Raw genomic sequence first — 27,644 nt, forward strand, 5'->3', positions numbered from 1 at the left:
TAAAGTGTTTTTACATAAAACGCATGAGCCAGAAACCGACTTTCAAAATGCCAAACTCACCAGGCCTTTTTTTCAAAAACATTTTCTCTGTAAGCACAAAACATCACAATCAAAAGCCCTGAAAACACAGGCATGCCGTTCACACAGCATGTTTGAATGACCCGCACGATAATGAGAAACATTTTTCAAACTATCCATTTCCTAATTAAGGCACTTGAATCAATGATTGTGTTCAATGATATGTTGAGAACTAGGTTAGCTGCCCAACACAGGAACGCCAGAGAGTAAATGGTTGCCGTTGTATTTATGGCCGTTCACATCTCAGTACAAGCGACACAAATGACATATTAATAACAAATACCTGTCAGTTATTATACATGTACGATTGAATATTATTGCATTCGATATAATATGAGTAATGATTGGTGTTGATGCCCTATGTTAGCTACACTGAATAATAGGGCCAGCAAGCTATTTTTATCATCGTTTAATATATAATATTAATATTGTACTTGTTATTGGAGTCGTATTTGTGGTTGTCAATGTAAGTTCGAAGACTTTGATCATTTGCCATTTATTAAATATGTCGCCATCAAATCAATCTCGTGCTACGAGTTACATGTGCTAACATAACTCCTTCAGTGCCGTCACGAACCTAGGATGAAACCTGATTATATACGAAAAATGTTTGTCAAGTGATGGCTGTATTCGTAATAAACGTTTTACTTATTTCCGTTAAACATCGTTATTGAGTATGTACATGACATGTCATGAAATCTCTGAAAAGAAAAAGAAAAAAGAGAGTCTGTCAAATATCAGTGCTAACTAAAAGGAACTTTACAATATGATTGTGGTACAAACATGTTCACATCCATCTAGTCTTTTAATGTAAACACCAATAAGACATATTGTTTGTTTGTTGTTTAAAGCCGCACTTAGCACGACGAAAAATAATCAAGTCTGGAACAGACAACCCAGTGATTGATATTATGATCAATGATCCACGCCGTCGGGGTACGATGACACGCAATCAACCTGGTCACCGAGCCTGACCACCAGATCCATTTAGTCGTCTCTTAAAATCCAGAAAAGGTTTCTTGGGACCACTTCTAACTCGGAATGGCCACGAGGTAATGCGGAACACAACTTTCGTTTGGCACAAATGGTAATGATGTTTACCACTGCCTTCCCTAGTGTATTTGTCGTGTAACTATTCATGTGTCACATAACTGTTGAGTTCTGGCTAATGTCAAATATATATTAATATTCGCTTTCACATTTCCCAACCCCATAGTACACAGTTGAAGATATTGCTTCGTATTGATCAAGAACAAGTACGTTTCATTATACATTTTTATAGTAGCACTCATTGCTAAACATTGTGCTTGCATCCCCGACAAACCGGATTCAGCAGTTATGCAAATATCCACATCCGTTGCAAGTAACCTACCACTGCTATCGGAGATACATTCAGTCCATCTTTCCCAATCTCTCACAATCTGTACATAGGTTTTGTTCTTTCAATGGAATCGATTAAGGGCCATCATATTCCAAGTGTACATTCATTAAGAAGGTTATTTTCTTAAAAGCTTCAGGGAGGCTAAATTGAATGATGGTGTTTCCCGATTTTAAAAAAAAATTCGTCAAAACGAAAAGCTTAATGAAACCTAAATACTCAACGTGACCAATGAACGCCTCGGTTTTTGAACGGATGTGTTGAGTCAGCATTCACACAGCTACAAGTCTATATCCAGGCACATCAAAACAGAGGACATACACACAGTGTGGCGAATCGAACCCAGATCTTCAAAATAATGGGCTAACGAACGCTTTAAAGGCAAATAAATCCAATTGCATTGGATGTACCTAGGATGAACGAGGTCTTAAAGTGTATTTCAGTTGTATCTCAGTGTGATGTGGGAGGAGAGCCTGAAGTGATGTAGGTCTTAGATGTTGACCACTCTTGTGAAAGCCACGAGCACGTGTATGGTACTGTCATACCTAGAAACATATTCGGGATGTGTGTGTGTGTGTGTGGGGGGGGGGGGGGGGGGGGGGGAGAGAGAGAGAGATTTGAACCAACGATTCTTGGAATCTGGCACGCAACTAAGCTGAAGGGATCCACCTCTGCACAGTTTCTTGGACGACTGGGCCGACTTACACCCAAAGCATCTTGAAATGGTCACCAAGGACAACCGGGTAGCCTAGTGGTTAAAGCGTTCGCTTGTCACGCTTGTTCGAATCCAGACATGGGTACAATGTGTGAAGCCCATTTCTGGTGTCCCCCGCCGTGATATTGCTGGTATATTGCAAAAAGCGGCGTAATGAAAAACTCACTGAAATGGTTACCATAGACACTCATGGTAATATGGAAGAAAAAGACCGCCATTGTTAAAATAATATAAATACATTACGCCTGTGAAGATTACTGAGACAAATATGAACACATAAACTATTGCCTCCAATATGATACAGAAGGTTCTCCGCTTTGCCCTGCTTGCGAAACACATACTTCCACAGTCTAGCTTGCCTAGAGTCCCTTTAACGGGTATCAAGCTTGGCTTGGGTCTCAATAACAAGTATCTAGTTTGCTTTGAGTCCCTGTAACACGTGTCTATCTTGTCTGGGATCCTATTAACAAGTATCTAGCTTGTCTGGGATCCCAGTAGCAGGTATATAGTTTGCTTTGAGTCCCTGTAATACGTGTCTATCTTGTCTGGGATCATATTAACACGCATCTAGCTTGTCTGGGATCCCAGTAGCAGGTATCTAGTTTGCTTTGAGTCCCTGTAACAAGTGTCTATCTTGTCCGGGATCCTATTAACAAGTATCTAGCTTGTCTGGGATCCCAGTAGCAAGTATATAGTTTGCTTTGAGTTCCTGTAATACGTGTCTATCTTGTCTGGGATCATATTAACAAGTATCTAGCTTGTCTGGGATCCCAGTAGCAAGTATATAGTTTGCTTTGAGTTCCTGTAATACGTGTCTATCTTGTCTGGGATCCTATTAACAAGTATCTAGCTTGTCTGGGGTCCCAGTAGCAGGTATCTAGTTTGCTTTGAGTCCCTGTTATACGTGTCTATCTTGTCTGGGATCCTATTAACACGCATCTAGCTTGTCTGGGATCCAAGTAGCAAGTATATAGTTTGCTTTGAGTCCCTGTAATACGTGTCTATCGTGTCAGAGATCCTATTAACAAGTATCTAGCTTGTCTGGGGTCCAAGTAGCAGGTATATAGTTTGCTTTGAGTTCCTGTAATACGTGTCTATCTTGTCAGAGATCCTATTAACAAGTATCTAGCTTGTCTGGGGTCCCAGTAGCAAGTATATAGTCCCTGTAATAAGTATCTAACTTTTCTGAGATACCCTTAACAGGATCTTAGTTTTCTGAAATCTTACTAACACATATTTAACCTTTTTTTCGGTCCCATTAACAAGTATATAACAGTTGAACGCGTGAAAGTGGAACAAATCTGACACAAAGAAAGCAATAACTTAGGTAACCTACAAACATACATCTTTACAACATTGTAATTTCTGGCGTGGCGTGAAAGCATACAAATCGTTCCAGTAATAACCTAGTGCAAGCGTTAGTGTTGGCTCCGTGATTTTCTTCAGTTCTAGGGGTGTAAACACGTGCGCACTGAACACTGCCACCCACAGAGAATATATACCAGCTATGCAATCCTAGTTGTGACATCGGATAGTACCGCACAGGGAAACAGTGAAGGAGAAAGGAAAACACGATCATGTAACAGTTCGCTGCTGACGGTGTCTGATAACGGAACGCTTCTTTGTTGTCTGGGAATAAACATTTCAAGTACAATAACACATACGACCACAGGGTGTATACGTACTGGGTAATCAGCTGTTGCACATACCACAGTCAGCTGTTTACGCCAAATACATCAGACACAATCATCTATAATAGATATAGATATGACGTCATCCTAGCAACCCGGGTGTTAGCTACAGTCGGCTTTAGATAAGATGTAGACTTAGCTATCAGAGTATCAGCTAGAGTTAGCTGTGGCTATGACGTCGTTTTAGCAACCTGGGTATAAGTCAGCTGCAGCGAGCTATGGCTATGACGTCGTTCTACCAACCTGAGTATATGCTACAGAGGACTACAGCTGCAGCGAACTATGGCTATGACGTCGTTGTGGCAACCTGGGTATCAGTCAGCTACAGTGACCTATTGCTATGACGTCGTTCTACCAGCCTGGGTATCACCCTAGTGAACTACAGCTGCAGCGAACTATTGCTATGACGTCGTTTTAGCAACCTGAGTATATGCGACAGTGAACTACAGCTGCAGCGAACTATTGCTATGACGTCGTTCTAGCAACCTGAGTATAAGCTTCAGTGAACTACAGCTACAGCGAACTATGACTATGACGTCGTTTTAGCAACCTGAGTATATGCGACAGTGAACTACAGCTGCAGCGAACTATTGCTATGACGTCGTTCTAGCAACCTGAGTATATGCTACAGTGAACTACAGCTGCAGCAAAGTATGGCTATGACGTCGTTTTAGCGACCTGAGTATAAGCTACAGTGGACTACAGCTGCAGCGAAGTATGGCTATGACGTCGTTGTAGCAACCTGAATATAAGCTACAGTGAACTACAGCTGCAGCGAACTATAGCAATGACGTCGTTCTGGCAACCTGAGTATCAGTTACAGTGAACTATTGCTTTGACTATATAACTATAGCTATATATCCTAGCGCCCTCAGTGTCAGTTACACTAAGCTATGGATTTGACGTCGTTGTAGCATCCTAAGCCACTTACAATTAGTTATCAGGGATATGACGAAGTCACCGAAACCCACGTATCACCTATTTTCAGCTTCAGATATGACGTTGTCCATGCCATCACCTACAGTTAGAGATGACCATGGGCACGGCGTACACAAAGGAAGAGGAGTATATCATTATACAGCAACATCTGGACAGAAAGAAGCCATAGGGACGCAAATATTGAGCTATTTACTGAAATATGCATTTGGGGCTCGTGGGGATTCTGAGTTAGAAAAGGGCCCCAGCAGCCTAATCTGGTCGAAAGAGGCGACTCTATGGATAGGGTGGTCAGGCTCTGTGACTTGGTTCATTGCGTGTTATGGTACCCAGACGCCAAGGGACAGTGCTCATAATACCAACTGTCTGGTCTCAAGACTCCGTCATTGACTTGCAGCCGTGACATCGCTGGTTCATGTATACTGCTAGGTGCGGCGTTAAAGAAACAAAACAATAAGTCCTGCCGTAAAATAGGACCTTTTTAACTTGCTTTAACCTATTCGCAAGAAAAATAACCCTCGCGTTGTATTTCAAATATCAGGTCAAGTATTTCCATTAAACCTGGAAAATATTGACATATTTTGTTCGTGATACATGATAACATAAGTAAACAGAGATAATGCATTGTAATCAGCTTCATATGGTACAGATATTTGTACCACTCCATTTGTGATGACGATATGCTTTTCCTTAAACAATCGTACACAAAAGCTATTATATATGATTGATAATGCAAATAGGATCCCTATAAAACAAGTAGACACCATTTAATATTTGGATGGAAGCTGGTGATTTTGCTTGCGACAACATATTTTCACTCAACGCTTCGAGACATACAAATAAATGTCTCGGAGGATAAGCAATGTTTTCTTTACCCGCAAAACATTATTTCAGATCCAGCATGTCTCATGAACTTTGAGTTTTGTAATTAAACTTGTAGACAAATTACTTTTTCGGCAAAATATTTTTCTTTTTTAAAAATATAAAAATTTGACCCCGTAGTTATAAATTCGGTAGCCACGTTAATTCAACATAAGAAGATATATATTGATGTATTGTCAAAAACTTAATGGTCTTGTATCAAAACGCTTGTCTCCAACAACATATTTGAGTTTGCATATCATATCAGTGAGTGAGAGAGTTGGGTATAACGCCGCTTTTAACAGTGTTCTAGTTACATCACGGCGTGTCAGCTTAATGTGGGAGGACAGCCCGAAGTGATGCAGGTCTCAGACCTTTACCACTTCGGTGAAACCCACGAGCACGGGTATGGTGCTGACAAACCTAGAAACATAATCGGGGCGAACCGGGATTCGAACCCACAAATATCATATCATAAGTCGACCGTCTGAAAACGAGAATCCAATGGCGGTATTCGCTTTAAACGATTCCTTAGGTTTCACCTGATGAAGGCACAAGAAGTAGCTCTGAAAAGTCGTTACAAAAGTTGTTATCAATAGAATAAAAGTGTCATGTACCCATGACGGTAGTTAAAAAATTCTACTTACGTGCAAAGATCCTGGGTACTCTGGGTCCCACGATATCACAGGTATACCAAAATAAGAAGCAATTTCTAGCACATACTGACTAGCAGCAGTCCGTCTCCTGAATGATAAAGGGTTGTTGACGTGAATTATTGCTGTAGTATTGTAGGGAAACACATTATCACAGAATGAATTCAGAATCTCCTTAGGATCATCCTTCTTGAGAAACGTCACATTAGTGTGTAGATTAATGGCCCTGAACAGCCCTCGGTACCTACTGTCCCGACGATAGGACATCAACTTGGAGACCAGAACCCGTTGAAAGCTCTGTGACCAATGAAAGTGACTCGGTATCAAAGCATGAAGTTGCACATGGGGATGCTCCCCGGAGACAATACAACACATTAACACGCACAATAATAAAAATATAAACTCTGTTATCCATGAAAGGAAATTCTTTGGAAGTCGCATGATGCAGATAGTATTGTGAATCAGCTACGGTATCATCCAGGCGCTTCCAGAACGGCTAGGGGAATCTTGGCTTTTGATACATATCCCGGCAGTTGGAGTCGCTTCTGGTAGGAAAAAGCACTCGCTATAAGAAGAGATTTAGTCTTCTACGCCATGAGGATCCACTTCCCTGCTAAATATAAGTCTGTCAGACACCATTCCTGAAAAAACAAAAGTGGAGTGAGGCAAAATACTTGACATGGCTATAAAGGTGAAGAGCGCCACTGGCGGATGTCTTCTTGTCGGATACAGTGAGATGACTACAAGGCTATTATGTGTTTCGTGTTTGCAAGATTCCTTCTACAGCTGATCAATATATGCTTCCATGTTGTTTCCTAAAACACAACGTTTGTCCAACATGTAGAAAAATTGAGTTGGAAAGCTCTGCTCAAAGAGGTAACTTGATTGGATTAGCACTGTTCTCAGAACAAGATGGGAAATTATTTAGTCCAATCTTCTAGGGTGAAAAACAATCTTTTGCATAAGCAGCACCCAAATGACTCCAAACGCATCATTACCTGAAACAATAGATGGACGCGTAGCTCGTTCAAAATATAGAACAAACCATGGTCCGTTGAGAAATTATATCTCCGAAGTCTTAATGTAATTAGAGCTGCAAATAGCTAGTGGGGTTGGAGTGGGCCGTTGATCTCTAAGAGTGCTTTATATGGATGTTAAAAGGTTATTTTGTAAGTAATGAAAAAGTGTGACAGTCGAAGGAACACTGTAAAAGAGCGTCATAACCGACATAAATAACTAGTACGTTAATTCGTTACATCTAGACCAACACCAATTCATTGATTTACGTCAGGGTCTGTGATATACAGTTCTTTCCAACTCTCCATGGTCGGGAGTCGATATATACATAATATTATAAACATTAATATATATATTGTCTACCTGTAATTATGGTAATCTAAAATTGTAAAAATAATACACATCACAGATTTGTTCTTTGTTGCTTAACGCAGCACTCAGCAACATTAAAGCTATATGACGGCGGTTTGTAAATAATCGAGTCTGGATTAGATAGTCCAGAGATTGACATCATGAACATCCATACTGTTAGTCGCCTGTTACCATAAGCAGGGGCAATTGAAGGCTGATTCTAACCCTTCACGGTTTTTTTAGAGTTGACAGAAAATTAATATTTGAACGAATGAATCAAATTTATGGGCCAATTGAGAGAGCCTAGTATCCCTTTAACACGCCAGCATCTGTTTACGGGACGGGTCGGGTCGTCCTGACATTGATTTCGAACAAACTGTTTATTCAACCTTCTAATATGTTCTGCTATGGATATTCTATCATTTTGCCTCAGTCAGAATATGACAAATTACATTTACGACTCGCAAACTTCTGATAATTGCCTGTTTTAGGCTGTTCGTATTGCCTCAGGGATATTCATAACGCTGCCGAAAAGCGACGAGTTAACATAGAGCTGGTAGCATCACTGACTGCTAAGTGTCAAACGTACGTGTATGCATGATGGACAATTACACGTTGTGACAATGGTAATTATGTCATCTCACCTAAGGACATATATCGATGCTCACGCTATCAACCACTAGCTTACTGACATTATTCCATGTTGTTTCAATAACATCGTTCAGGGAACACGATATGGTTTATGACTTTACATATCCCATTGTTCCTAGTAAAAATCTAAGTCCTACATGAGGATAGATGGGGTACCATAAACGGAAGGGCTGTGAGTCCCCTTAGAAGCTGAATTTTAGTTTTTATAGGTGAATAATAATTATAATTCCATTAAATAATATGAAGATGAGCTGTCGATATGAAGCTGAGGTGGTTGAAACCTTGACAAAGGTCCACTAAGGTCTGCTGGGACACTCGAGAGCCCTCTGACTGTAACATACTTCTTACAGTGTAGAGTAATAACCTCAATTAAGGGTTCCATATTTCGAAGAAATGCAATTAAACGTTTTGATAATGGTGTCACATTTGAAAAGTGACTAAACTACACACCTTCGTAGCTGTAGGATTGTGAAGTACCTCGGATTGTGCCCATGCGTTTTTACGTCAGTTCAGTCAACGGACAAAAACCTAACACTTGCAATGTGAACCCAAATAGTGACACGTATTTGGAAGAGAATGAATGCATTTCTTTTATTTTATTATGTTTGCTTGAAAGAAATCTTGAGAGAAACGTACTAGAGAAAATAAGTCTACATTATTTAAAGTGTTGTGCTTGTTGTTTATTTTGTTTTACGTCACATTCAGCAATATTCCAATCTCAATAAAATCAGATCTCGCTACGGCTAAACAAAGATCTGAGGACATCCCATTACGGGTCACGCCAGACGGACCTTTCGCGAACTTTGACCGACCAATGGAATGACTAACAAGAAGTCGACAATAGCCAATCAGAAGGCAGCTAAATCGAACTTTACAGTACGAGTTTCAGATTGACGACTACGCTTCGAAACATATTTTGACATATATTCGATGAGAAAAAATAAAAACTGAACAAAAGACCATTCTGGAATGGTTGATATATGGTCTAGATTGGATGAATACAGACATAAATCCCATAACTGTCGTTCGGAATACCCTGTGTCACTTTCATGATCTGATAAGCCATGCTCTGATTGGTCAGATGAAAGGTCGTTGTGACATGACATCTCACACAAATGTCACACAGTCACCTGATTACTCGACCTGCCAGGTCGCCTCTGACACCCAGCATAGGTTGTTGGGGACCAATTCTAATCCATAATCCCCTCAAGCAAGGTGATGTGAAATGAGCTTTAACGACGCGTTCAATATTACTGTACTTATATTAACACGTTTGTGTGTGGCTACTTGTAACAACAAGTACCATGTCTTTTTGTATGACACGACTGGAGATTGAACCACCGATTATTCCGTTCTCAGGACATGTACAGACGCTCTATCCACTAGACCACGAAAGGGTTACACAATATGTTTGATATATTATGAGATATCACAACCTTTCAAGTGATTATGACGTTGCAATTAACCGTGCAGAGTTGCGTCCCTTAGTTGTACCAGGATCTGGGTTCGAATTCCAGATGATAATCCCCGATTTCCCAACACCATACCCAAAAGTAGTGGTTTACGAAAGCAGCCTTTAAGATCGATTTTGCAGTGTATACTCTTCGTTGAATAAATGGATGAAGACATACAAAACAATATTCCTCGCATATCAATTGCGTCCCTTACGGTCAAGATAAAAGAGCCTAAAAAACACGATCTACAATGACTGTCTGTTTATCACAAGAAAAAAACAATGGCGTGGTTATTATTATACAGTGATAAGAACATGCACACATGCTAAACGCTGTGTATTTCAATCCGATTTTATTCACACCGATGTAGAAATTCCGCGCTGCATGTCGTGCGTGTGCTTTCGGTTTGTATCCCAATGCCCCAGCATGATATGAAATGACACAGACCTATTGGTACATTGTAATTATGTGCATAAAGAGTTTTGATCTCGGAGACAGCTGCTACGCAAAACAGCGAGGCTTATGCTGAGGCTTGAATGCGACCCAACAACGGTTGTGGACGATTTTCTCATAATGCATTATATGTATCTACAATAATGTGACTGTACGAGTACAGGTGTATGTGTGACGCATATCTATGTCCGAGTCTCCGAGTGTCTGTGTGTGTGTGTGGAGGGAGGGTGTCTTGTCAAAGAGACTTAAGGTTATGAGACTTGGGAGAGGTTGATTTAAACAGACGCCGATAGACCTTCATCACGTTGCGATACAAATACTGTCGGGACTATTTCTCACTTCGAAAAGATACAGATACTTTCGGAAGTAATTATTCACCTCGAGATAGACCGATGTAAAATATATAGATATGCAGTAATGAATTTGTCACTACAATACAGAGACCCATGTTAGAAGATATAATAATGTCGGAAATAATTCGTCACTTCGAGACAGAGCGACTGGATGTAAATAGATTCTAATTTGTTATTTCGAGATAGGGGCGGTCGGGTAGCCTAGTGGTTAAAGCGTTCGCTCGTCACGCCGAGGACCCGGGTTCGATTCCCGACATGGGTACAATGTGTGAAGATCATTTCTGTTGTCCCCCCGCCTTGATATTGCTGGAATGTTGCTAAAAGCGGCGTAAAACCATACTCCCTCACTCACAATTTCGAGATAATGACATCACATGTAATATAAGCTTAGACTACACACCTTAATGCTGCACAAAGGTTACAGTGTTTATATATCAAATAATGTTCAGAATCTTCTAATCTCCTCGTCCTATGCCGATAACCGTGACTATAAAATGCCACCTGAAACATGACACTGGAACTGAATGAAATTCATTCCCTGATATGCGCCATATGGTAGCACGCCCCTACGAGTTCCGTTAACATATAAACAAGATGAAAAGCATATATCGCATTCACAATGAATGACAGAACAGTTACAGTTTATATGAATCATAGGGAACGAAATAGGCTTACAGAGGAGGCATTTCTCTATCACTTTGTCTCAACAAATGCCTGTCAATATAATTATTAGTTTTAAGTTCGTTTTAACTCCCTTAACACCAATAACAAATTACGTTCCCGTTTCAAGTGTTTAATTGAACTTATGTCCCGTATGAGTTCCTTTCTACAGCTTACATTTGTCTTAAATATAACAGGGTATACACAAATATTATGTCGAAACCTTTTTGAACCTGTCGAACTCTCGTGGTATGCTGATTATGATCTTATCACAATAGTTGTGGCAAAATGTTCTGCTTGAATTCTACTGTTTCTACACGTCGTAGTTTTCTTCGCCTTTATCAGCGGAGGAAATCCAGATGGTTATTTAGACAAGATCTTGTAAATGTCAGTGGCAGCAACATGGTGATACTCACACCACTCACACCCGCAAAACATCCCCCTCTCTTGTAAGGGACACAGCAGTCGGTGCTGTACTTAAATAATCCTGCTTCTCTTTAACGTCAGCAAACTATATTTGCCAATGGGAAAATGTTCTCTAAACTAATTCACCAGCATACCAATGACCATGATATAGTTCAGCATTGAAAGGACTATGAACTAGTTTAGTATAAACTGAGTGGGTGAGTATTGTTTTACGCCGCTTTTAGCAATATTCAAGCAATATCACGGCGGGGGACACTGGAAAATGGGCTTCACAAATTGTACCCATGTGGGGAATCAAACCCGCGGCTTCGGCGTGCCGAACCAACGTTCTAACCACTAGGCTACCCCGCCGCCCCAATTCAGTTTAAAAATAATACTACAATGGCTCAGCAGAAACAGGACCAAACAGTATTTCAGCAGAACAATGTTCAGCATACGAATGATCATAAAATAGATCGCACAAAAATTGTCATTTATAGGTAAGCATAAAAACGACGATAAAACTGTTCAGCATATGAATGACCATAAATAGTTCAGTATAAAAATGACCATACATCGTTCAAAATAAGAATGTCAGTAAATAGTTCAGCATAAGAATGACCATAAATAGTTCAGCATTACATTAACCATAAACAGTTCAGACTGAAAACGACAATAAAACTGTTCAACATAAGACTGACCATACACAGTTCAACATAGGAAATGTCAGTAAATAGTTCAGCAAAAGAATGACCATATATAGTTCAACATAAGAATAAACATAAATAGTTCAGCATTACATTGACCATAAATAGTTCAGACTAAAAACGACAATAAAACTGTTCAGCATAAGAATGACCATACACAGTTCAACAAAAGAAATGTCAGTAAATAGTTCAGCTTAAGAATGACCATATATAGTTCAACATAAGAATAATCATAAATAGTTCAGCATTACATTGACCATAAACACATAAACGACGATAAAACTGCTCAACATAAGAATGACTATAAATAGTTCAGCAAAATCTCTCCTATCAATTGTTCAGTTAAAGAATGTCCATAAATACCTCAGCATAAGAATGGCAAATACAACATACGTCTATATAAAGGACTTCACAGTTCATCATAAAAAAATACCATAAAATTACACTAAAGTAGTTCAGAATAAAATTACCATAAAAAGTTCAGTACGGAAACTAACTGACAATTAAATCATTCAGCCTGTAGTAGACGATGGTATAACGTCAATGGAACTCCGACCATAAGATCGTTAAAGTGGCCATAAATAAATTGTAGCTTGAAAAGAACGATCGTTTGTTATGGTAAAAAACGAGAGTTCTCCTGTATATCTATAGCACAGACACGGCAAACAACTGTTCAAGCGGACACGAGAATCGGGTATTTTTCAGGGCAGTTTACCACAGTGACTATAATCAGTGTGGTGAGGAATGCCTTAAAGACTAGTTGATAATGTATGTATTGTGCCATATTCCTCGCAGTTAGTATCATTCTTGCCGAACTGGTATACTTAAGAAAACAGGTCGCTCCATCACCTCCAAGATCGTGTCCAGGCTACCGATGTAAGAATTAATTCAAATGCACAAATCATATCCTCATGTATTCAAACCGAATTGACACGGTTGTACAATGGCTGAAAAATCGCAATTTAGTCGGACGAAGTCTAGCATACAGATTGAAGCGGATGGCTACACGTGATAAACTGTTAGAAGGTAACAACATTAAATGTATAAGGAACTAAATTGCTTCCAAACAGGAACGATTTGCACTTGAACCGATATCCTTGGACCAAGAGAAACATGTCAGTAGTAAGGTGTCAAGATGGATAAGTGGATTTGAACTAAACTAACCGACACTGGTAGAATATTTTCCGCATCATTGAGTGGTTGCACGGTATAACAGTGATTCCACCGCACTCGGTCTCTCAAAGCGAAGCGCTTCAAGTCTAACAGTGTCAGATTTGTGTTCAGGCTTACTTGATTACATAGCTTGGGGTGAAAATTAAAAATAAAATCAATAATCCTGTATCGTTGTGGAAGTCCGGGGAAGATGACGGGAACACAAAATAACTTGGATTACTTGCGTCTTCAGGCGTCACTATTCTCATATTCTGGCACCCAAAAACATCAGTCGCACTACCACTGGCATTAAATATTCTCCATAACGGGAATGACAGTGTTTAAAGCTTATTATTCCTGGCTTATTATGAATGATGTCACTTCTCTCTAATAAATATTTTATCCGAAATTAAGCCAATGGCTACAAAAAGAATATTACACATGATGAATATACGGACAACTGAGATATTTCAATTGAATTAAATTTTAATTAAATCATCCTCAATTTAGAATTCTGGAGCGTCAATTGCATTTTATAATTAGTAAGTATTACAAGACTTCTTCACAAGACTTCGAAATATCGTCATGTCCACAGACAATGTTAGTTATAATTACAGTATATAATATCATTAGCTAGAGATAAAAACAATTGCATATGCTCCAAGCTTACTTCCAAAAACACTTACTGTATAATACAGTCTCAAGCTCGTCAAATCCACGCGCGAAGGACTGACTATACACGGGAAAACTGAAAATACTGTCTACATTTATGCCAAAAGTTAACACATGTCATTTCATTTTAAAGCATATAGACCTGTTGAGGGGTTTATTACGTGCATGTCTGTGACACTGGGTTATAGGAGCGAATACTGCTGACATGTGCATATGAGCAACCTATTGCCTTTGTAACAGAACTTCATTTGCCTTGGAATACAGAAAATGGCAATGTTGTAAAAAAATAGAATGAACATCCGAAAGACACTGACGTTTTAATGCCTCCTTGACAAAATCATGTCATTTATAACGTCTATCCAGGGATCGTATAATGAGGTACCGATGATGTATGTTTCTTTCTTAATAGACCGCTACAGAAGGCTTTTGCCAGTGTAGTGTATGGAAAAACGACAATGATTAGTTCCCGTTAATATAATATTCGTTATATCTGTGGGATTCGGTATTATATTGGTAGAATAAAGAAAGGGAACGTGTAGAAAGGGAATATTGCAGATTTACTACTGTCTTCAGTTATAATGCGATGTGTAGCAATAGTGAGTGAGTGAGTATGGTTTTACGCCGCTTTTAGCAATATTCCAGCAACATCGTCGTAAGTGAAATGTTCTTGGTATCTACTGTGTTTGTAACTTCACCGAATAATCAGTACATTTCTTCCGGTAAATATGAAAGTTTTGACAAATCTAATCAACGTTTTACGCGTTCCCTTTTCACTTTTCATCAGTATCGTTTCGATGGTAACGTCACTATTTTCGACTGTTTCGCTCTGTCAGTTGCACATTACCATTCATGTAAAGCTGCAGCATTAATAACATAAAAGGCGTTTTAATACCATGTTTCAATCTTTAATCATTATTTCTCTATATGACCTTGACTGGTGTGTGAGTGAGTGGGTTATTCACAGAGTGAGTTGGGTTTAACGCTGCTTTGAACAGTATTCCAGTTATATCACGGACTGTCAGCTTAATGTGGGACGAAAAGCCCTAAGTAATGTCTCAGACGTTTACCACATTGTTGAAACCCACTTGCACGGGCATGGTATTAACAAACCTAGTAGAAACATAATCGGACAGAACCGGGATTGGAACCCACGGTTACAGGTTTCTGACGTGCCAAAGGGACGCAACTCTGCAATGCGAATTGCGTGGCCTTAGACGCACCCCTGAATATGTGAATAAATTAACAGGGTTAAAAGGTCAAATTCAATGATCGAAATGCGTTTGGCCAGATTATGCACGATGGGCTGAATGATATAGTATCCACTGCAAAGCGGTCCACGGATGCAACACTTGCTTATTCAGATATCACCATGATGCATCGCGCTATCATTTGCCAACAGAACGTGTCGATATGTTGCCTTGCCTTGCATATTCGATGTTCAGAAACAACTACATCCGCCCACCTGTTTCACTTGCAGGTAGGTATCAATGCATTGTAATTGATATATCATCTCCAGCCTGGTCCCAGTCCTTCCTGACGAATAGCATATTAAAACATGACATTTTAAACTTATGTTACAGGCATGTACCGGTAGAATGAATATTTTTTGCTGTTTCTGTTTCAAGCTCTCTCATATTTATAATGAGTTATGGATTGTACTTATTGTGCTAAACCATTGTTAGTAATATATTATTTGAAGGCAGATAGGGACACAGTCTATCGTTTTTCAACTTTTAACACCAAATAAATCAACTGCACACATATGTTTCTTTAATCAATATTCCTCCAACATTAACTCCAAACAAATGACTTCATCGGTTATTTTTACTTCATTAAATTGCAAAATGGGCGTGTGAACATTATAATAATGATTAAGTGTGTTTCAATACTGTCCTAAAACGTTCTAGCAATGTCATTATATCGGCATCACCCACCACCTTGTCAGTCGAAGCATTAATACAACACGCGGCCATCAACAGATGCCGTTGGGAACCAGTTCTAAGATGGTTTACCATTATAAAATGAAAACACTCTCAAAACGTAATTACTCTGATCCGATTATTGAAATCCCTTTGATAGCCATTAAGCAAAGTTTGACATTAATTCAAGTGTATGCACATTTAGGATGTGCATATGCCCACGCGATATTTAGAAGAGTTCTTCCCGTACCGATTCCAAACATCGTCCAAAGAAACATGATGGGGAATGTAAATAAATGTCAATATATTTAGTAAGGTCTCTGAACTATATAACCATATGGCCTGGGTCACGAATTGCATTGCCAGCCCCGGGGCAAGCTTGTGCTACAAAACCCCACGGCGCCTGCCCTGCCCCTGCGGTCCCAAATCTAATGATAAACAATCGATTTCCTCACCCCCGGGGGTAAACATTGGATATGTTGGACCATGGGGCATATCCGGTAACTATCCAGTATGATATCATAGAAAGAGTTATTTAACGTTATTCCACAACGGAAACGGAGTCCATATCAACGGTATTTTATGTTTCTTTTTATTAGAGGCGTGGTTATTGTATACAAGGTACTATTTTATTTCTACCCAGGGAACGCTGAACTGAAGTATTAAAAACTGTTTTAGCATGACAATTGGTGAAAATTTAGCAATATTATTCATTCACTGAAGCGGGAAATTAACTTGATCAATATGAGTTTTCTACATCGAGTCGATACTCCAGTGTGAATGTGTCGCTATAGACAATGTGTGACAGTCGGCAATACCAGGACGCTAGTCATATCTACAGCTCAAATTGATTTGTTCACCACTCGGTGGCATCATTACGTTTATTGTATTAGTTTACCCTGTCAGTAGCCAAACCACTAGCCTTCAATTATTGTGTTCTCAATTGACACTATGTGAACTGATTTGGTCATATTTAATGTACTGTGTGTTTTAAGGGCATGATATATAAAAGTTTACATGACACGTTGAAACAGGTAACTAAATCTGCACATGTCCGTATAGTGGACCTAAACAAGGATTTCATATTAGTAGTTTTTACATTAAAACAAAGTGTGTCTATTTTGTATTGAACAATCGAAACTAGTGTTGTTGACAGTATCTATTCAATAGAACCTTATCTCTGCATAATGACATATATCTTTTCAGGACACACAATGCGCAGTACTTCAAAACACTGATCAATAGTTTTGGGCACAGCTGACAACTCTAAATGCAATCCAGTACATATATAAATCAACTGATAAACATCCGTTGGAAGATAGATATGCGTAACTTACTTACATCGGGAACAAATACATCCGCTGTAGTTTTAATGATCCTCCGCCATCAACAGGTCCATTACAGCAAGCACACAACACAGGACATCCGTGAGTGTCGCACAGGCTGTTCACTGCTGCAATATAACCTACAGCAGCATCGTTTTACTGCCAGCACTCGCATCTGAGGCCCATCCACATACACAATGTACAACATGAGCTCGTCGAAATAATATCACCAACACGTCAACCGGGAAACAAGGCGCCCACAATTACCAACTATTATACCGTAATTACAGTTCCGGAAAAGAAAAGACCCCGCAAAGGCTTAACTGACCAATTGCTGCCCTCTGGGAATTTCAGTAGCCAATCAAAATGCAAATACGCTTGAGATCAAGTGCCAATGAAAACTATTTGGAGATATGGTATGCACAATAATTGTCCAGAAATATATTGATGATGAACTTTTGACAAAAGAACTGCTTGTTCAACTTATTTTCAGTCTCTATTATTCTTTGACCGCGTTTCACACAAATATACTCACAGGGAAGCGTGTATTGATTGTTATATGGTAAAATTCACCTTACATAGAAAATGTATGAGTATCGGTTTCAAGCAACTGGGTAGAGTGTCCGCCAGGAGAGCGGAAGGTCCGGGGTTGGATCCCCGGCCGCGTCATACCAAAAGACGTTAAAAAATTGTATTTGTTGTTACCCTGTCTGGCGCTCGGCATTAAGGGGTTAAATCAGTATACTGTATCTGAGTGGGGTATTCATGTTAACCTGCGGCATGGTATCTCAGTGACCTAGCACAATAAATCGTCATCAGTTCGGACAAGTACACACACACACACACACACACACACACACACACACACACACACACACACACACACACACACGTGCATGCATGCACGTCGCTATATAAGTGCAATAATCTTGGACGCGACGTTAAACACAATTTCACCTCACCTCACCTCCATCAACTGGAAACGCTTATAACAACTTCAATTAGATGCGTGTACACGTGTCAACCGTTTAACAGTTATGTATCGGTTGGACAGGAACAAAAGCATGTAATAATCAAAACATAATCGTGCATACAGATGTTTCAGTGCCAGGCCTACTTTCAGTGACTGGAGTAATCAACATTATCATAATATTACGCATATGCCATGTGCTCACCACAGGGATTAAATTCCCCTTGATCTTCCAGCTTGCATATAAGCTATAATGTTTCAATAAATTCTCAGTGTACCGACACGTTACAATATGATGCAATTATTTAAAACCATATTCAGATAAGGGTTAATTGATTGTATACATATTTTGTAAAATAGTGGACTTTGCACGTAACGCAGCCTCAGCCGTTTTGTGTCACACTTTACACTAGTTTATACTTCCAACGCTTGTATGTTACAGTTTTCAAAACTTGAACAACTTGTACTATTACATTATATATATAAGTGCAATAATCTTGGACGCGACGTTCGACCTCACCTCGTCTATGTGGGATAATTTATGATATAAACGTCAACGCCAGAAAATAACCTGAGTTTTTAAAAAAAAAGTTAACATTTGCACATAAACTTACGATATCGTTATTGTGCTGGGGGACTCAGGTGGCTTGGTCGTCTCAGGCGCCGCAATTCACTCTCTAGAGTTGCGTCCCATATTCAGATAAAGGTTAACTGATTGTATTTACATATTTTGTAAAATAGTGGACTTTACACGTAACGCAGCCTCAGTGTTACAGTTTTCAAAACTTGAGCAACTTGTACTATTACTTATATGATGGTGTGTTTCAATGTCGTACAGGAGATACGGGTGTTGAGTTGCGTTCCTTGGGTACATCAGAAAACAAGCTCCTTCCCAGCGCGTGACACATTCGTTACACTCTCGGTAACATCCTGCCACCAGTGTGGGCGCGGCCATTACAAGAATCTTGAAATTTGCCCTCTAACCCCATATGCAGTTACGTGTATACTTTTGTTTATGTCTTTGGGAATGCCATCATAGTTCATTTTAAAAGCTTTACGACTGACCATGTTTTCCAGATGAATTTACTTTGTTGTTTTAATAATCAGATTGGTTCGAGATTGCAGACTAACGGAAAATGAACCAACTTCTCCCTTACATTCTTACTATATCAAATAAAGATGATCGTTTCAATGAAATAGAAATTCGAATTGACAAACAAAGAAAGTAATTTATCTGCTGTAAGTGTATTTGGCGTCACAACAGTCGTCACTTGTTTATAAACATAACGGTCATTCGGTTGCGAGTTCAACTCCAAGCATGGTTGGGGCCACCTATCAAAGTGGAGAGTTTTGACTCGTGGCAATGATAGTATAGAGAGCTCCGCGAACGGACTATCGCTGTGAGGACATTGCATCAGAAACCTATGATTGTGGGTTCGAATCCCGGTTCGCCCCGATTATGTTTGTAGACTTGTCAGCATCATACCCGTGTTCGTGGGTTTCGTGAGGATGGTAACCTCTAATGGTAGAGGTTCGATCCCCGTGTCATACCAAAAGACGTTAAAAGATGGTACTTGTTGTTACCCTGTCTGGCGCTCGGCATTAAGGGGCTAAAACAAGGACTGGTCGGCTCAGAGTCAGTATACTGTGTCTGAGTGGGGTATTCATGTTAAACTGCAGCATGGTATCTCAGTAAGCTAGCACAATAAATCGGCATCAATCCGGACAAGTACAAACAGCCACACACACATATACACGTGCATGCACGTCGCTTTATAAGTGCAATAATCTTGGACGCGACGTTAAACCCCATTTCGCCTCACCTCACCATCTTGCATGACGTTATATATTTCACGAAAGTGGTCAACGTCTGAGACATGCTTCACTTCGGGACACGCTCTGTTAAAAGAGGCGTTAAAACCAACTCACTCGCTCACAAAGGGCACTGAAAACGGACTATCATTACTTATTCATCAACGTCAACGCAGCCCTTGTTTTATACAGACGGAGTATTCTTTATGTTACCTTCATGTGAGAGTGGTGTGGATTTACTGTCGCTTTTAATAATAGTCCAGCAATATCACGAAGGAGACACCATAAATGGTTTGAACACTTTGTGGGGAATTGAATCCTAGTTTTGAGCGTTACGAGCGAACGCTTTAACCACTAGGCTACCCCAATGCCCCATTTAAGGAGAACATTCGGATATGGACGTGTTTGATTAACACTTAATTTAAAGAAAGACTTACTGCTTTCACTGATAAAATTTCATTTCGAGAATGAATTCTTCAGTACCATGCCTGTCCTTGTGGGTTTGATAAAACAAGGTTAAACGTATTGCACTTGATTCACATTAAGCTGACACTAAATGTACAAGACTATCTTCACTCACTTACAAAATATCGCGTTGAAAAGGTTAACAGGCTATAAAGGTGGCTGTGTTCTTACGTTTAAGTAACAACAATATAACACAATCTCTGACGCACGTTAGCAAGGTACTTGGCTCGCATACGAGATGGAAATGATGGCTCACGGACCTTAAGACAAAAGACCTACAGCACTTTACTCTGATTTCATATATAGGTGTACCTAAACAATTCCTTTAACCAGGTTCGATTATCTGACGAAACAGATTCCATTAGGCGTGAAATGCAAAACAGCGGTGACAATCATATCAATGGACAACTGAAAGTCAGTGACATCGATCAGGTGTTCGCGAAATGGGTAAAGCATGTCCTGCCCTACAAAGTGAGTGAGTGAGTGAGTATGGCTTACGCCGCTTTTAGCAACATTCCAGCAATATCATGGCGGGGGACACCGGAAATGGGCTTCACACATTTTACCCATGTCGGGAATCGAACCCGGGTCTTCGGCGTGACGCCCTACAAAGTGTCAGTTACTTGCTTAATGCAACAGAAATGACTAGTTGTTATTCAACTTTAATGTCCTCTTCTTGCAGTAACTATCTATATTGTGTAACCCGATATCTGGGCTAAATGCCTGTCATACCATTGTGCGTGCGTGCGTGCGTGCGTGCGTGTGCGTGGGTGCGTGCGTGCGTGCGCGCGTGCGCAGGTGAACAGTCACCCCCTTTTGAAGCATTCTTATCATGTTAACGTTCAAAAACATATCATAAATCCTTTAGCGAAATGATGTTTTCAGCAAAACAAACCATGTAATTTCTTATCTTTGTGTGCATATTGTTTGACACCTAACTTAGCAATATTCCCGGTATAAGACGGCGGTAATTAACTGTGCTCCAAAATTAGTTCCATTTATTTTTTGAATATATTTTGCTCCATTTTCAAATAAGCTGTATCCGCTTTTGTATATAAGTAAATCACAAAGGATTTGGACTGTCAAGCTGATGTTATTCTCATTCTCGGAGCGAATTAGTTGCACGAGTCAGTGATTGATTTTTCAACAGCGTAAACGGTTACCATGATGTTCGATAACACACATTATACAACTTATGGCAGTGGCGCGTATTTGACACAAATTAGTCAAACGATTACATTTTATGGGCAGTATTCTGAGCTCACGTTCTGGGAAAATAGCATTGTTTCTCTGAACCTGGTATTTAATAATCATTGCAACAGATGGCGGTTCCACATGTAAATGGTACAATGTATATGTTCCCGTCATTATTTATGAATATTGCTTTTACGTTTACGCTCGCTGGTTGGTTAGCAGTAAATAGGAGGCAGAATGATATTCACTGTGTAAACGGGTCATCAGTGCAATATTTGAATTCCATTCTATATACATAAAAAATGAAGGGTGGTAGAACAGTTCTGAGCCTAACCATGAAAGATGTACAGCACTTCCTTAACCGTTTGCATGTATTAATAATAATAATAAAATAATAATAACAAGTGCATTTATAATGCGCCAGATGCAATTTACCTCATAAATGTGGATGCTCATAGCGCTACATTATTATTAACCCCGCCAATGGATCAGTGAGCACTCGATTTTCATTCTCAGCTCCCTGGGGAGTATACAACCCAAGCTGCCTGTGAGTCGCTAGAAGGTTAACAGCCACATTCCCATCTCATCCTACCAGGTACCCATTCACTGCTGGATGAACAGAGGCACATTTCGAACAAAGTCACTTGCCTAAGGAGACACCACATGCGGTACATGTGATTCAGTGTGGGGCAGGACCGAAGCCCTAGAAACTCTCAGGAGTCAAGCTGCTGAACGTGGTCACCCATCCAACTACTCTCCGAGACCAACGTCTCACCTGATTTGTGATCTGTGCGCTGTGCGCTGGACCACGTGCCACCAAGTATTAATTTCTAATGGGAATAGCAATTAGTCTAACTGAACCGAATGAACAATCAGGCGGCATATTTCCACAGCCTTAATAGTGATTAGGTATTCTTTGTTGATGAAAATGGACAAACTTTGTAACCGCGCTGCCATCGAGTATCTCCATCTAAAAGGGCTTACTCCAACACCGATCCACCCAGATATGGTGTCAACATTAGGGGATGGTGCACCTTCCTTTGTCACTGTTAAAATGTGGGCAGCGGTGTTGCATGGGGGGAGATAGAGCCTCGGTCGGTGGTAATTCAAGATCAGGAAGCCTTCCAACAGTGACCACGAAGTAACATGTTGATAAAATACATGATATGATTATGAATGATCGACGGCTTACCAGACGTCACATAGCCAATACAGCATGCATCCCCAGCGACCATATCGGTATATGGCCTCTGGCATCCCCGAGAGGAAGGTGAAACATTCTGAGGAATGAACTACAATGTAGATATGACAACGGTTCCAGCACGCAGGGTTCCAAGGCTTATTATCTCTCGTGAGAATTTACGTGGGTTTGAAGAAGGATGCCTCTTGCGTTCACTACTCTCGGCCAGAGACTAAACAATAGTCAAAGCAGTGGTTACATGTAACGTCTCCCTCCTCCAAAGAAAAAGGAAAACTCAGATCAATCAACTGGTAAGTGATGGCTACTGGTTCTCGGATTTCTCCCTAAAGGTCAGACCATTAATGGCCAATGTAGTGCTAATCTGTTTAGCAAATGCGTGGTAATATCAAGGTTAAACGTCATGGAAATCTTTTTAAAAGTGTGTAGCTCCACCAAGATAAAGAACCTGTGCACAGACCTTATGTCACCACGGCTTATGTCAACACACTGATCAGCCACCAGATCTGGCACCGTAAGAGTTCCACCTCTTCCAAAAATTGAATTTAAAACTGTCCAGCAAGCATTATGCAAATTAATGATGATGACGTCATTTCCGCTAAGGAGGACCATTTACACTACCATGAGAAAGCCTTCTACAACAGTGGTATCCAGGCACTCAAGCATCGTTGCCAGAATGGGTGGAAAAATAATAACCCGCCAATAACTCCATCAACGCAGGGTATCATAGTTAGGCCCAGAACTTTCAGTCTTCAGTTATAATATCTTAATTGATAATGCAAATTTTGAAGTGACAAAACAGGACTTTATGGGATTTTTTTAAAATATGGAGTACACAAATAATGTTCTCAATATGATCATTGTGGATCATACTGATCAAGTATGAATTCGCTCTCTGGTTCAAACATAAGAGGTGTTTATATAGAAAACGAAAATCGGAACTCTTGGTAATTAAATTGCTATGGAGTACAAAGGCAGTCAAGTGGTCTAATCCGTGGCATTTCTTTGTGAAGAGTTGCGTACCTTAGTTGTGCAAGGATCCAATAATCCCTGGTTAACCTTGATATTCTCTTTGTCAACGCAATACCCATGTCACTGTTCATGGATTTCATCAAATAATAACACTATCCGAACGTATCTCTTCCATCAGGATTTACTCACACATTAACCTAACAAGTCTTATTATATGAATGTTTTATACAACGTTAAACAAACCCCGTCTCAATATAAACCTTAAGGATATTCATATTATTATTGCAACACAACGTGAATATACGTATATTAAATGCAGAATGTAAACCGAAAAAAGACAAAAGCTATGTTTTGTTTGTTATATCTCAATCAATCTACATTACTATCTTGTCATAATGGCCCACTGGTTATAATGCCAAGGTTTATTCTCTAAACGGATTTTCCGCAGTATAAAGTTGGTGGCTTTATAACCAGTTCCTTTGCGGTAACCGCAGTTTATGCACATATTGTATTGTCCACCCTCATATCTTGCACATCTTTCCACCATCACAACCAATATATATGCACGACATGGAAGATTCCATATGGTCACAGCAGCAAACTGCATGCCCTCAGATGATTAGGACCAGATAGCAACAGATGTGACTCAGAACTTTGACATTGTATGATAGGAAAGTTTGAAATATGACACGTTTTGTTTCGATCAGTGTATAGAAATGTTATCTGTGATGTGCTGTTATTACTGTGCAGTTGAACTAACAGTACTTTTCAAAATCCAATTAAAATGGCAATATGTCCATTTCAATCCCAACGAATGGAAACTCAAACATTAAATGCTAATTGTGTTTGCAATGAAATTTATATGGTATAGCGCAGACCAAATTCCTTATTAACAAATTTTGTTTATTCCCCTTTCGGGGCCAATATCAAAGTCATCAAGAGCACAATTTACAGCCCTCATTTGATGTAGCTTAAGTCTTAAGAGTCTTCCAGATCGAGTTGTAAAATCCAAAGTTAGGAATTTACAGGAACAATAACCTGAACTGTTCCTTTTTATGAATCGGAAAACGTTTCCTTAGATCCCGCAACTGAAGATTGTGTGAACGTACTCTCGGGGGTTTGTGCTCTCATTATTGCTACGGATTCTTTCTAAAACTAATGGGCGTTTAGCATCTTCTGAGATTGCTACAGTAGTATGCATACCCATTTCGCTAAAATAGGGTTTTCATTTTTTATATTCTCCCGTCCGTCCGCCTGTGTATATATATGATCCCTCTCTGAAAACAAATTGAACGAATTTACAGCAAAACGATTCTCGCTTCAAATTTTATCGGAGGACAAAAAGAGATGGAATTCTGTCTCTGGTAACTATTGTACTGCGAATATATCACATTAACGGGTGAGTGAGTGCGCTGGGTTTAACGCCGCTTTGAACAGTATTCTATTTGTATGACGGCGTGTCATGATCAGCTTAATGAGGGAGGAATTGAAAGCCCGAGGTGATGCAGGTTTTAGACGTTTACTACTTTTGTTAAACCAACAAGCACGGGTATGGTGCTGACAAACCTAGAAACTTAATCTGGACGAAACGGGTTTTGAACCAAAAGTCATAGGCTGACGCCCAAGGGACGCAACTCTAGAGAGTGAATTGCGGCGCCTGAGACGACCAAGCCACCTGAGTCCCCCAGCACAATAACGATATCGTAAGTTTATGTGCAAATGTTAACTTTTTTTTTAAAAACTCAGGTTATTTTCTGGCGTTGACGTTTATATCATAAATTATCCCACATAGACGAGGTGAGGTGAAATTGGGTCGAACGTCGCGTCCAAGATTATTGCACTTATATATATAATGTAATAGTACAAGTTGTTCAAGTTTTGAAAACTGTAACATACAAGCGTTGGAAGTATAAACTAGTGTAAAGTGTGACACAAAACGGCTGAGGCTGCGTTACGTGCAAAGTCCACTATGTTACAAAATATGTATACAATCAATTAACCCTTATCTGGATATGGTTTTAAATAATTGCATCATATTGTAACGTGTCGGTACACTGACAGTTTATTGAAACATTATAGCTTATATGCAAGCTGGAAGATCAAGGGGAGTTTAATCCCTGTGGTGAGCACATGGCAATATGCGTAATATTATGATAATGTTGATTACTTCAGTCATTGAAAGTAGGCCTGGCACTGCAATCATAACAACATCTGCATGCACGATTATGTTTTGATTTTTACATGCTTTTGTTCCTGTCCAACCGATACATAACTGTTAAACGGTTGACACGTGTACACGCATCTAATTGAAGTTGTTTCCAGTTGATGGAGGTGAGGTGAGGTGAAATTGGGTTAAACGTCGCGTCCAAGATTATTGCACTTATATAGCGACGTACATGTGTGTGTGTATGTGTGTGTGTGGCTGCTTGTATTTGTCCGAAGTGATGCCGATTTATAGTGCTAGCTCACTGAGATACCATGCAGCAGTTTAAAATGAACACTCCACTCAGACACAGTATACTGACTCCGAGCCGACCAGAACTTGTTTTAGACCCTTAATGTCGAGTGCCAGACAGGGTAACAACAAATACCATCTTTTAACGTCCTTTGTGGATCCAACCCCGGGCCTTCCGCCCTCCGGGCGGACGCTCTACCACTAGACCACGGAGATGCCATGTCGCAGTTATAACATTTATATTCAACACATGCTCAGTATTCAGTCCTTACGTTTTACCCCGAGCGTCTTTGTGTGAGAGGCGGTCGGGGATCGAACCACCACCCTACGCTCTTTCTAATAGATCACGGAGTCGGTCACAAACGCGAAGTAAAGGTGAAAGTTAACAACGAATAATTTGGCATCCACTCGGACACACCGGAATCAGACTCGAACGCGGGACCGTCAAAGTATAATATTGCAATGAATAGGTCAAATTGTCGCATCACATGACAGATGAAATTAATCAGATCAATGTAATAAAAGTCAACCAATGACATATGCGACTGCCACCATGTAACAAAAGTCAATGAATATTAGTTGTTTTTGTGACAGAATACAATTTTATGTCAGTTATTTAATTACACTCTGCATCGAATTTTGATATTTCCTATTATTCGTAATATATATACTACATATTGTATTGGATTTGTCAGTAGTAAGAGTGTAATTTAACTGATATTCTTGTTAACGTAAAGCCGTATTTGACAAAAATATTCCAAAACTAAAGACATTGAATCTGTCGAAAACCGGACCTTGACTAATCCAAATCCGTGTCATTGACTCATTGACGAGAATTGACTCTTGTATTATTCCATAGAAACAGTGCATTCTCTCTTGTGTGTTCATATCGTAGCAACAAATGGCGCACACATCTCACAAATCCGAATTACTGTCTTAACCGGACAAAACTTTCCACAACAAGCAAGTAAATATTGGACATGAACATGTTTATTCGAAATGAAATGAAAGTGAAGTCTCTTAAAGGCTTTTAGAAGTGATCCACATTAGAAAGAGAATTTATGGGTGTCAACTTCCATATAATGAAGAACACATCGTTTCGGAATATCTACTAAATATCCTTTATATGTACCCGTAAGAACAACAA

General features: G+C 39.7%; 1 protein-coding gene across 3 annotated transcripts in view; it reads right to left on the reverse strand.

Annotated features, from left to right (window-relative positions):
• The window catches only part of LOC139468014 (glutamate receptor ionotropic, NMDA 2A-like), a 200,111-nt gene that overhangs the window by 45,438 nt on the left and 127,029 nt on the right, over positions 1 to 27,644 (reverse strand). The window contains exons 1-2 of one of the 3 annotated variants that reach the window (XM_071249668.1): positions 17,448 to 17,629; positions 6,307 to 6,953 (exon numbers count right to left, since the gene is read on the reverse strand). In XM_071249668.1, the coding sequence (XP_071105769.1) occupies positions 6,307 to 6,753 (447 nt within the window). In that variant the 5' untranslated portion in view covers positions 6,754 to 6,953; positions 17,448 to 17,629. Of the gene's footprint in view, positions 1 to 6,306; positions 6,954 to 17,443; positions 17,630 to 27,644 lie in introns of those variants that run through there. The other 2 variants (XM_071249669.1, XM_071249667.1) reach the window with 2 other exon arrangements.

The sequence above is a fragment of the Haliotis cracherodii genome, unplaced genomic scaffold (assembly GCF_022045235.1).
Source record: "Haliotis cracherodii isolate W230 unplaced genomic scaffold, xgHalCrac1.p SCAF_2, whole genome shotgun sequence".
NCBI lineage: Eukaryota > Metazoa > Mollusca > Gastropoda > Lepetellida > Haliotidae > Haliotis > Haliotis cracherodii.